Raw genomic sequence first — 13,762 nt, forward strand, 5'->3', positions numbered from 1 at the left:
GTTTTGATTTGCATTTCTCTAATAATTAGCAATGTTGAGCATCTTTTCATGTGCTTATTGGCCATTTGTATGTCTTCTTTGGAGAAATGTCTATTAAAGTCTTCTACCCATTTTTTGATTTCTTTTTTTATATTGACCTGTATGAGCTGTTTGTATATTTTGGGAATTAAGCCCTTGTCAGTTTCATCATTTTCAGATACTTTCTCCTATTCTGTAGGTTGTCTTTTCATTTTGTTTGTGGTTTCCTTTGCTGTGCAAAAGCTTGTAAGTTTGATTAGGTCCCATTAGTTTACTTTCATTTTTTTTTCTGTTGCCTTGGGAGACTGACCTAAGAAAACATTGTTATGATTTATGTCAGAAAATGTTTTTCTTGTGTTCTCTTCTAGGAGGTTTATGGTGTCATGTCTTATATGTTTAAGTCTTTAAGCCATTTTGAGTTTATTTTTGTGTATGGTGAGAGCGTGTGTTCTAAGTTCATTGATTTACATGTGGCTGTCCAACTTTCCCAACACCACTTGCTGAAGAGACTATCTTTATCCATTGTATGTTCTTGCCTTCTTTGTTGAAGATTAATTGACCGTAGGTGAGTGGGTTTATTTCTGGGCTCTCTATTCTGTTCCACTGATCCATATGTCTGTTTTTCTGCCAATAGCACTTTGTTTTGATTACTGTAACATTGTAGTATTGTCTGAAGTCTTGGATGGTTATGCCTCCTGCTTTATTCTTTTTCTTCAGGATTGCTTTGGCTATTCTGGGTCTTTTATGGTATGATATGAATTTTAGGATTATTTGTTCTAGTTCTGTGAAACATGTCGTGGGTAATTTGATAGGGATAACATTAAATCTATAAATTGCTTTGGGTAGTATGGCCATTTTAACAATATTAATTCTTCCAATCCAAGAACATGGAATATCTTTCCATTTCTCTGAATCCTCTTTTATTTCCTTTATTAATGTTTTATAGTACTCAGCGTATAAATCTTACACCTACTTAGTGAGGTTTATTCCTAAGTATTTTATTTTTTGTGTTGTGATTTTAAAAGACATTTTTTTTAACATTCCTTTTTTAATATTTCATTGTTGGTGTAAAGAAATGCAACTGATTTCTGTATGTTAATCTTGTATCCTTATCATCTACATATAATGACAATTGTAACTTTTTCCTTCCAGTTTGGACATATTTTTTTTTCTTGTATGATTGCTGTGGCTAGGACTTCCAATACTATACTGAAGAGCAGTGGTGAGAGTGGGCATCCTTGTCTTGTTCCAGATTTTAGTGGGAAGGCTTTCAACTTTTCACCGCTGAGTATTATATTGGCTGTGGGTTTGTCATAAATAGCTTTCACTATTTTGAGATATGTTCCCTCTATACCCACTTTGGTAAGAGTTTTAATCATGAATAGATGTTGAATTTTGTCAAAGGCTTTTTCTGCATCTATTGAGATGATCATGTGGTTTTTGTGTTTTATTTTGTTGATGTAGTGTATTACATTGATTGAATTGTGTATGTTGAACCATCCTTGTGAACTTGGGATGAATTCCACTTGGTTGTGGTGTATGATCTTTTTTATGTGTTGTTGGATTCAGTTTGCTAATATTTTGTTGAGAATATTTGCATTTATATTCATCAAAGATATTAGCCTGTAATTTTCCTTTTTGGTGGTGTCTTTGTCTGATTTTGGTATCAGGGTGATGGTGGCTTCATAGAATGTCCTTGGGAGTGTTCCCTCCTCTTCAATTTTTTTGGAAGAATTTGAGAAGGATTGGTATAAGTTCTCCTTTGTATGTTTGGTAGAATTCACCTGTGAAGTCATCTGGTCCTGGACTTTTGTTTGTAGTGAATTTTAAAATTACAGATTCTATTTCAGTTGCAGGGATCAGTCTGTTCAAATTATCTATTTATTCTTTTTAAAAATTTTTATTTATTTTTTGGCTACATTGGGTCTTTGTTGCTGCATGTGGGCTTTCTCTAGTTGTGGTGAGTGAGGGCTACTCTTCATTGTGGTGCATGGGTTTCTCATTGTGGTGGCTTCTCTTGTTGTGGAGCATGGACTCTAGGCATGTGGGCTTCAGTAGTTGTGGCACATGGGCCCTAGAGCACATGGGTTTCAGTAGTTGCAGTGCATGGTCTCAGTAGTTGTGGTACACAGGCTTAGTTGCTCCATGGCATGTGGGATCTTCCTGGACCAGGGATCAAACCGACGTCCCCTGCATTGGCAGGTGGATTCTTAACAACTGAGCCACCAGGGAAGTCCCTATCTATTTATTCTTGATTCAGTTTTGGTGGACTGTATGCTTCTAGAAGTTTATCCATTTCTTCTAGGTTGTTGAATTTGTTGACATACAATTATTTGTAGTATTCCCTTATGGTTTTTTATATTTATTTTGTATATCTGTGTTCTCTCTCTTTTTTTCTTGGTGAGTCTGGCCAGAGGTTTGTCAATCTTGTTTATCCTTTCAAAGAACCAGTTCTTGGTTCTATAGACTTTTTCTGGTTTTTTTTAGTCTCTATTTTATTTATTTCCTTTCTGATCTTTATTATTTCCTTCCTTTTGCTGACTTTAGGTTTTATTTGTTCTTCTTTATCTAATTCTTTTAAATGGTATGTTAGGTGGTTTTAGATTTTTCTTGTTTTTTTGAGGAAGGCCTGAATTACTCTGAACTTCCCCTTATAACTCTTTTTGCTGCATCCCATAGATTTGTATGGTTGAGATTTCATTGTTATTTGTCTCAACGTATTTTTTAATTTCCTCTTTGATTTCATCATTGACCCATTGGTTTTTTAGTAACATTTTGTTTAGCCTCCATGTAATTGCTTTTTTCTCATTTCTTTTTCTGTTGTTAATTTCTAGTTTCATGCTGTTGTGGTCAGAGAAGATGTTTAAGATAACTTCTATACTCTTAAATTTGTTGAGGCTTGTTTTGTGCCCTAGTATGTGGTCAGTCCTAGAGAATGTTCCATGTGCACTTGAAAAGAATGTGTATTCTGTGAAAAATATGGAACACTTTATGAATTTGCATGTCATCCTTCTGCAGGGGCCATTCTAGTCTTCTCTGTATCAGTCCAATTTTAGTATATGTGCTGTCAAGCAAGCACTGTGACATTTTTTCCATGTTACTCCTCCCCTTGGGATTCACTTTGTCTTCTCACCTCCCCTTAGAAACTCCCTTTCTGGGCCAAGCTAACTCTTGATTGTTCTTAAAGAACTAATTCAGCAACTATCTTCATCAGGAACCTCCTCTTCTTTCACCCCTGCACCCTGGCTCAACCCTCCAAGTTCTCTGCTACAATCCTATAATGCAGTAGTGCAGGTACCATACCTCATTAAACTTTGCATTCCGAATGCTAAGAATAGTGCTCAACACATAGTAGGTGTTCAATAAAAAGTGCTATTGATATATACAGTGACATAGACAAATCTAAAAAACATATTAAATAAACTTTAAATATATACTGTATGATTTCACTTACATGACACTCTAGAACAAGGAAAAACAAATCTATGGTGAAAAATATTAGAACAGTAGTTGTCTTTCAGTGAGGGGCAAGTATTGATGGGCAGGGGCATCAAAGTGTTTTTTTTTTTATCTTGATAAGGGTTTGGATGTGTATATTCTTATTCAAATTCATTGAATAGCATACTTAAATTCTGTGCATTTATTATTTGTAAATTTCACTAAAAACACAACACCATAAACAAAGAGTGAACTCTAGTTAAAGATATATATACTGAAGTGTTTAGGGGTGATATGTACTGATATCTTCATCTTACTTTGAAATACATTTTTAAAATAAGGTGGATTGAAGGGTGAATTGAGGATGGATACATGAATACATCTGCAATGAGGCAAATATTGCAAAATGTTAAGAGTAAATTTTAAGTGGAGGGTAACACTGTCAACTGTTCTATATTTTTGAAATTTTTCATAATAAAATGTTGAGAAAGAAAAACTTATGAACCATGCTCTCTTCAGAAGAGAAGTTTTGTATATAATTGCAGAGGCTTTTTAGATCCCTGGAAGTCCACCTATGAACAGATTATCCAAGGATCCCAGGTTAAGGGCTCTGGTTCTGTGACTCTGAGGATCTATTGTTAAAAACTTGTCAGGGAACACTTCTTTTTATCTGTGTGGAATATAAGATTGGTTCCTTTCAGTCTACTTACAATTTTGAAATTCAGAGAATATCCTGTAAAAAAAATAGTCTGATGATATATTTTCCTTATTTAGAGTTTTAAAACAACAATTAGAGCAGCAAGAAAAAAGTTAACCAAGTGATGTCACCAGAGCAAGAAAAGAAGCTTAAAAAAAAACTGTAAAAACAAAAAGCTGAAATTTTATTAACTGACATTGGAAAATCTAGTTAAGATTACATAATGTAAAAATGTTGAAATAATAATTAGCCAGAAAAAGTGAATAATTTTGTGACCTCTTGATATGACCCCAAACTTACCCTTTTTATTAAAATCTTGGAGAAGTTAAAACACCTAGCTATTTTTAGATAAATGAGAACATGAAATACTATTGGATTCCCTGAGTGGAGCCTGAAGAATATTTGTGATTATACCCAAGAGTAGTTTCTGATAAACTGTTGAACCTCATCTACACCCAGCTGCTCAGAAGTGAGAATTGCCATGGTAAAAATGACCATACACAAAATGAAAACATAAATAAGAAACTGGGAAATAATATTTGGAACTTCTATCACAAAGGACTAATATTCCTAATGCATATTCCTAATTATTTATACACGTGTGTATGTATTTTTATATTCCTAATATATAAAGAGCTTTTTAAAACATTAGAAAAGAGTAATCTAGATAGAAAAATAGACAAAGAATAGACAAGTGAGGCATATACATAAAAATATGTTCCACTTATTCATTACAATAGAAAAAACATACCAACTTACAATTTCCACCTATGATATTTGAACAAATCTAAAAGTTTGACACGGTACACTCTTGGTGAAGCTGTGGGGAAGTAAGAACTCTCATACGTTGTTAGTGGGAATATAAAATTGTGTAACTGATGTAGGGGAGAATTTGGCATTTACTTTGTGATGCAGCAATATCTCTTCTAGGAATCTATTTTAAAGATTAGATTCAAAAATTTGAAATGACATATGCATAAGGCTATTTGTTACAGCATTATTTATAATTGCAAAAAAATTGGAAACTACCCAAATGTTAACTCATAGGGGACTAGTTGAACAAACTATGGTACATCCAACTAACTGAAATAACATAGAGTTTTCAAAAAGAAAGATGAAATATCTGTACAACTATGTTCATACCTGCAGTAGCCAAAATGTGGAAGCAACCTAAATGTCCACCAATGGGTGAATTGTTAAATAATATGTGGTATATACATACAATGGAATATTATTTAGGCTTAAAAAGGGAGAACATTCTGACATATGCTCCAACATAAATGAACCTTGAAGACATTATACTAAGTGAAACAAACCAGTCACAAAAGGACAAATATGGTATAATTCCACTTACATGTGGTACCTAGGGTAGTCAGAGTCATAGAGACAGAATGTAGAATGGTGGGTGTCAGGGGCTGGAGGAGGGGGGAATGGGGAGTTATTGTTTAATGGGTATAGAGTTTTGGTTTTGCAAGATGAAAAGGGTTCTCTGGGTGATGAGGGTTGCACACAGTATGAATGTACTTAATACCACTGAACTCTATAAGTAAAAATGGTTAATATGGTAAATTTTATGTTTTGTGTATTTTACCTTAAAATACACATCTTTTAAAAAGATGAACATTTCTATGTACTGTTTATAATGATCTCCAGAATATATTATTAAATAAAGTAAGCAAGGAATATAAGAATATGTACAGTATCTTAAAACTTGCTTGAGAAGGAGTGAGGGGATACACATAAGGATAAGTATTAGATTATATTTTTAAAAAACAACATTGGAAGCATAAATCAAAAATTTAAAAACAAAAGATTAACTATAGATTAGGAAAAGAATAGAAGGGACAGGAATGGAAGTTAGAATAAATCTTGTTTTGAAGATCTGATTTAAAATCTATTCAAATGTTTTACATAATAATTAGACAAAATTAAATTTTTAAAAAACAATACATTAAAAATGCAATAAACTTTGTTGTGTATAGAGTTGGTGGCACAAGAAATTATTTCAAATAATTTTAAAACATAGTAATTTGATTGCATATTCCAAGAGATATGTACTCTAAGGACAGAAACTACAAAGAAGATAAGATAATTGTTTCAGCTATCATATTTCTAGTTATTTTATATTTTTCCAAAACTATAATCTAACATACTATAATATAATGTACTATAATACAATATAATATGACATAAAACCCTATATATTATATAAGATACATTATATAAATAATAGGATAAAGCAAGTAAGTAATTATGTTAATGTCATTAGAAACAGAGATTTTCTGTGAGAGAAAAAGATAACAAAAATAAAATCAGTAATGCCATATTATTTTAAATCTGAATGGGAATATCAGTACAAGCTAAAGATGTATTTTCTCTTAAATTTTTTTCCTAGCTCTGTCCATTGAAAAGTTCTAAAAACAAGGATCAATCTAGTGACAATAAGCATCTCTAAAACTCAGTTTGTAGTTTCTTAATACTATTTTAATGATTAATCTCACTAAAAGAATTAGGATTTCTTGGTAAAATGGTGGATTGTAGATCTGGAACAAGAAATTAACAAAATACGCCTGGAAACTTGTCACACCTGGAAGCTATCCAGAACTACTAGAGTCATGTTAAAAGAACTCAAAAGCCTGAAAAGTGTCCAACTAGCTTGAGATGGGATGATTTGAGAATTAATTAATAATGCAATAGACTGAAACAAATCAAGAATATTTAAATTTATGATTTGATAATGATACTAAACAAATAAAATCCATTGACCACTGTTTTGGAGGATGCTAAGGAACCCAATTTCTTATTTTGAAAACTGATAAATGTAAGGAAAGAATCAATCAGTTACTTTGATTTCCTATCTGAACTATACCTCAGTGTAACCAAATAGTTGATAATAGTTTTTCTTTTTTGAATTTTATTTATTTTTTATACAGCAGGTTCTTATTAATTATCCACTTTACACATATTAGTGTATATATTTCAATCCCAATCTACCAATTCATCCCACCACCACCATCCCCCCACACTTTTCTCCTTTGGTGTCCATACGTTTGTTCTCTACATCTGTGTCTCTATTTCTGCCCTGCAAACCAGTGATAACAGTTTTTCTTTAAAGACACATTCCAGCTAATAAATGAATCAGAATATTAAGATGGCAACTCTGAATGAAATAATAAACCTAGGTAGTGGTCATCAATGGCTGATCCAAAAAAAGAGAATTAGTATTATGTGAATTTTGATGGAAGTACATGACATCATGTACTGTAGTGACCTCCATGTACTATAGAGTCTTATTTTTTTTTTAATCAAAGCTACATGCACCAGATATAACTACCAGGTTAAAGGAAGTAAAGAAGAACTTTTTAAATTCACCACAAGGGTGCAATCAGCAAAATCTGGAAAATGAGAAGCCAGGTACCAATTGTCCAGTATCTTCAAGAAATAATTTGCAAGGGGAAAAAAACAGATATGGAAAGATAATTATATATTAAAAAAGACTGAAGAGACATCAACCAAATGCAACAAATGGGCCTTGATTAGATTCTGGCTGAAACAAACTGTAAGATAAACAAACTGTATGATAAAATCTGGGAAAACTGAAAAATGTGATGTGATTATATTAAAGATCTCTTGTAAATTATTTTAGAAAATAATGGTACCATTGTTTTGTTTTGTTTTTGAGTCATTACCATTCAGAGATACATACTGAAATATTTAGGGATGAAATTACACAATGTCTGGGATTTGCTTCAGAATAATCCATCCATTGACAGTGGTCATGGGAGAGTGGTAGGAATAACGAGAAATAAGTTTGGCCATGCATAGATAATTTTTGAAGCTGGGTGATAATACATAAAAGTTCATTGTATTATTTTCTCTACTTTTATATATGTTTGTAAATTTTCATAATAAAGAGGAAAACAAATCAAGAAAAAACTTACATCAACATATTGAGAAAAGTTTTTCTCCACTATCAACTCCACATCTGGGAAAGGAATAGCCATACTCCTATCTTTAGCAGACATCCTTAGATGCACAATGCGATTCCCATTTTGTAGGACAGGCACAACATCAGGCAGCTCCCATATCACCGCAAGGTAAATATCATCTTCCTTACCCTTTAAGAGAAATCCAGTGAGTACATGAAAAATTCAATTAACTCTTTTATTTTGAGCTGTTTTAAAGATATAGAGAAAAATAGAGCAAACAGTGATATACCCACCACTCAGCTTTATCATATCTTAAGCACCATCTATCCCTCCCTAATATAATTCCTCTTTCTTCTTTACTCTCCAGAGGTAACAAGTACCTGAATATGGTTTTAGTCATGAAAGTTTATATACACACACTCACACACACACCCCCCCCATATTCAGGTTTTAGTCATATATATTGGGTAGGCCAAAAAGTTCGTTTGGGATTTTCCGTAGCATCTTAACATCTTTCTGGCCAACGCAATATATATTACATGATATTGCTTCCAGGCTTCTAACTTTTTATAAATGTTATCAAACTGTATGGATTCTGCTTCAACTTGCTTGTTTCACTTAATATTATATTTTTGAGATTTATACAAGTTATTACATGGAGCTCTAGTTCATTTATTTTTAACTACTTTATAGTATTGTATGAATACACTATAATTTACTTATCCATTCTCCTACTGATGAGTGTTCCGGTTGTTGCCAATTTTTCACTGCGTTTTTTTATGGACAGGTGCCATATTTTCTTGAGCATGTGCCTGGTGTAGAATTACCGAGTTGTAAGATATGCACACCATCAACTTCACTAGGTATTGCCAAGTGGCTCTTCAAGGTAGCATCCATTTCCACTTTCACCAGGGGTAAATAAAAGCTCTCCTTTCTTCACATTCTTGCCAAAACCTCGTTTTACTTGATTTTTAAATAATTATTTTTGACTGTCTGATGGGTTTAAAATAAGACATTTAAAAATTAATTTTAAAATTTGTTAATTACATTAATCACATTTTTCTAATTTAGTAAGTTGAACTTTTTTTTTTTTTCATGTATTTGTGAGGCATCCAGCTTTCTTATCTGTCCTTTGTCCATTTTTCTGTTTGGCCGTTTCTTTTTCTTTTGGATTTGTGGAGCTTCTTTCGGTATTCTGGTTCCCAATCTTTTCTCAGTTACCTGGGGTGCAGTGGTCTTTTCTCAGTCTGTGACTTGTCCTTCTGCTTTGTTTTTTAAGGTAAATGTTTGTTTTTAATTTTACTGTAGTAAAGATATCTTTGTGATATCCCATCCATGAATATGGTATATCTCCATTTATTCAGGGTGTTTCTATGTCCTTTAAGATTTCCCACACCCCCACACAAAAATCTTGTATGTTATTGTTAGATTTATTTTAGGTACCTTAGATTTTTGTTTGCTGTTGTATTTATTTATTCTGTTTTCTAATTGGTTATTATTCATGAGATGCTCTTAGCTTTAGAATTTTCAATTTTTATATGGAAATAAAGGCCAATTTTTGAAGATTGGTTATTTTGTGAGCAGAGCAGGGATCTTCCTTAGTTGCAAAGCAGCTGTGGTAAAATGGGGAGAATATTGGTCTAGGCATGATGACAATGTGTTTCTAGTCTTAGTTCTAGTGAGAACTTGGGCAAAGTGTATAACTTTATGGGGCCTTATTTTCCTTAGTTAATGGATAAAAGTCCTTCCATTTTTTAAAAAAAAAACTTTATGATTCTAGGTGTAGATCTAATATCTCTGTTATCTCATATCTATGTTAATTCAAAAGTATGAGCCAGTGGTACTCCCACATACTAGTTGATTCTTTGGTTAGCATTTGCACCATTGTGGGAGTAGAAGGAATCTCAGCAATATCCAAATAGTGATCTGATATTGATATACTGAGTAATAGCTTATTTAGGGTCATGGGTCCCCTTGATGGGATGAATTGGCTACAGTGGTTTTAATAAGTTTAGCTGGTTTCAACTGAACCACTTAGGAAGGTGGTTATCAGACTTTCTGAATTCATAGAGCACTAAATTTTAAAAATATTTTAAAAGATTGATTTAGAGTTACTAACATTTAATTTTGCTAGGAAAGAACATGGGGGAAAGGAGAGAGAAAACTCTATTATCATCATTTTATGAAAAGAAAGGCTATTTTAATACAAAAAAGTAAAACAGATAAAATCTTATAATTTTTGAAGTAAAATTAGGTTTATGAAAAATTATTCTTATTTTATTCATTTCATCTCTAATTGGTGAAACTTTTTATCTCAGATAGGTATTGACAAATAGGCCTTTAGGAATTGGTGCTCCAGAAAAACAGCAGTTCACATAATGCTAAGGGCATGTATTATGCTAATTGCTTCACAAAGAAAGGTCTTTTGCTTTAAGGGACTCACAAATAGGGCTATATGAGTAGACACACAAAGTAATGTGGATAGGAAGGAAGATCAAATAAAAAGAAATAAGTGGGGTTTTAGAATTTGAACTATTGGGGGGGGTTAATAAAAATCTCTGAACTCCCATAGTGCTTTGTTCATAATGTTAGAACAGTAATTTCTAATCAACCTATGGTTTTGTCAAAAAGGGTTTTGGGGCAAACTTATTCCAAATTTACTAAAATTTTTATGTACTCAATACAATTTTATCCTCTTAAAACTGAGATATGAAAAACTATACTGTTTTCTTCTCTGTGGTCTATGAAGTTTTATCAGTGGGTCAGTCAATTTAAAATCTGCCCTCCCATTACATGACTAAAGGACCTTGCCCAGAAAACTAGTATAGCGGTGATTTGTGAAGAGATCAGGCAACTGCACAAACATTTTTCTGAGACTTGAGAAAAGAAAACTAAGAATATAAGTACAAGAGAGACATGACATTTTAAACCATTAAAAACTGGTTTGAAGACATTAAAAAGAAGTACATAAAACTTATGGGGTCTCTACTTTACTTCATAATGCATTAGCAATGTTTCCTGAATAACTGAATGTGATACCTGAAGAATTTTTTGTTTTGTTTGTTTGTTTGTTTAATGAAGCTGAGAGTCTTGGAAGATAGAGTTTTGTTTCATCTTTTCTCCACTCTACTCCCAGCTTCAATGTCAGGAAGAACAACCTTCCTGCCCTCAACAGTTTCTGGGGACAAGCAGAGAAATGGGGTTTAGAGTTTGGGGAAAGAAAGTTATCATGGGCCTGTTCCGCCCTGGGCTGAATAAAAGCCTGGGAACCCTTATTCAGGGGGAGACTCCTAGGATGGGATTTAAGCACGGTGGTTCATCTGCAAATATGCTTAAATCCCCAGAGGTGTGTGTGGAGGGGACAATGTGTAGCATGGCTTATGCCTAGTTTCCCTTTCTTCCAAGGAAGTAGAGGAGTAGCTGAACAGGTGGACTAAGCCTTCTGTACTTTAGAAATTGGGAGAGTGAGAAGAGAATGGGCTTCAGAAAAGCTTATTGCCAGTGCCTCGACAGGGGACTGTTGTGGGGACTGCTAAACCCCAGCCCTCAAGAACACCATGGCTGTACATCCCACCCTTTGGGATTATCACATCATGCAATTTTCTAGTAGCCAAACCCCAGTGAGCAGAAAAAGAAATGTAGTTCAGTAGGCCTAGAATCTAGAGAGTAGAACAGACAAAACATGCAGAACAGATCCCAGACTAACTAGAACTGCTGGGAAGTATGATAACTTGAGCAAAACTGAACAGTACTTAAGGGAGTTCAAAACAGAAACAAAAACCAACACAACGTGATCTTCAAATTTAAGAATTTGGGGGCTTCCCTGGTGGCACAGTGGTTAAGAGTCCGCCTGCTGATGCAGGGGACACGGGTTCGTGCCCCAGTCCAGGAAGATCCCACATGCTGCGGAGCAGCTAGGCCCATGAGCCATGGCCTCTGAGTCTGCGCATCCAGAGCCTGTGCTCCACAACGGGAGAGGCCACAACAGTGAGAGGCCCGCGTACCACAAAAACAAAAAACAACAACAAAAAAATTTAAGAATTTGGTTAATGAGCTGAAGGAGAATCAACACCTGTCTGAGACTTGAATTAATAGCCTAGCAGTAGAGAAAATACTTCAAAACAGTTAGCAAAACTAAAATGAAACAAAAACACAGAGGAAAATATAAGAGATTTGGAGGACAGATTCAGAAGACCTAATATGCAAATAGTATGGGTTCCTGAATTAGAAAAAAAAACAGATGCCAAAGAGACATCTAATACACAAATCGTAATTCAAAAAATCCCCTGAGCTGGAAGAAATACCTAGGACTTCAGATTGAAAGTCTCCTGTGGAATTGATGGGAGAAGATATACACATAGGCATAGACTTTAAACTTCAAGACAAAGAAAACGTCTTACAAATTTGCAGAGAGAAAGAATAAGTTGCTTACATAGGAAGACACAGAGAAGCTTTGGACTGCTCATTGGTAACACTGTCACTTCAAAACGGTGAAGTTACATATAGACTGAATAAAAGGTCCTGTAACTCAAGAATGCCAAAATATTTCCCAAGAGTTGGTGCTGATTTACACCAACATTAGCAGTGAATGAGTAGTCACATTGTTCCACAGCCTTGCTAAAACTCAGACTTACTTTTAAAATCAGTCTATTGGGTGTATTATATCTATTCAAATTCTAACTTAAAGTTACTAATAATGTTTAGCGGCTTTTCATGTTTATTGGCCTTTTGTGTTTTCTGTTTTGTGAAGTGTCTATCTTTTTTCATTTTTCTATTGAACTGTTTATCTTACTTATTATCTAAGATCTTTGGATACTAATCAAGTTGCAAATATTTTCTATAATTCTACTCTTGTCTTTTTGCTCTCATTATGGTGACTATTGATGGAGAAATGTTATTAATTCAAATAAATTAATCTTTTCCTTAATAACTAGTGATTTTAAAATATCATTTAAGATATTTCTTTATCCTGAGTTCATAAAAACAATCCCCTTAATTATCTGCTAAAAACCATATTGTTTTGTTTTTCAATTAATGTCTTGAAGTCATTAATCCACAAGGAATAGTCTTAGAGATCATGAAATCATGAAAATTCGAGTTCTTTTTTTCTCTCCCTGTGGGTATCTAGTTGCTCAAAAATGATTTATTGAAAAGTATATTCTTGCCACAAATACCTGCTATGCCATTTCTGCTGTATATGGATTTTTTTGTTGTTCTGTTACTCTCTGTGCCCAAACTTGGTTGTCCTGTTTCCTTATGAGCTTAATTATGTTACCTATGGTCTGAGATGAAGTTGTCTTCCTCCAGAATGAATTTGTGCTTGTTTCTGCCAGGTGCCTGGTGGAACTACCAGTATTGGATCACCTTAAACCAAGTTCATAGCTAAGATTTCCTTGACCACCTAAGTACTGCAAATCTAGGCGGCAAGCTAGGTTGCAAATGCACATGAGATCCTACCTGTGGTCAGTTTCTCAGGGACAGGGTTTGTCTCATCTTGTTTTGTTTTCCTACTCTTCTCCCTTGTTCCCTGCTTGGCTCAGTGTGAGGGCAGTCTTTCCTGGATTGTCCCTAGGAGGTTGGCTTTTTTCTTTCTGGTTCACCCTAATCTTGATAGTGTGATTTTGGGTCCCAGCATATTGTGGAGTTGGTATTAAACTCCTTGCCTTACACAGGCCCTGAG

At 33.9% G+C, this 13,762-nt stretch overlaps 1 protein-coding gene across 1 annotated transcript in view; it reads right to left on the bottom strand.

The window, feature by feature from the left end:
- WDR64 (WD repeat domain 64) overlaps positions 1 to 13,762 on the bottom strand; it is a gene marked incomplete at its 5' end in the record, with an annotated part of 149,491 nt that overhangs the window by 57,935 nt on the left and 77,794 nt on the right. Inside the window, one exon of the mRNA XM_079916450.1 lies at positions 8,095 to 8,271. Coding sequence (XP_079772576.1) covers positions 8,095 to 8,271 — 177 coding nt within the window. The remainder of the gene's footprint in view (positions 1 to 8,094; positions 8,272 to 13,762) is intronic.

This window comes from Stenella coeruleoalba, assembly GCF_951394435.1.
Source record: "Stenella coeruleoalba genome assembly, chromosome: 1".
Classification (NCBI taxonomy): domain Eukaryota; kingdom Metazoa; phylum Chordata; class Mammalia; order Artiodactyla; family Delphinidae; genus Stenella; species Stenella coeruleoalba.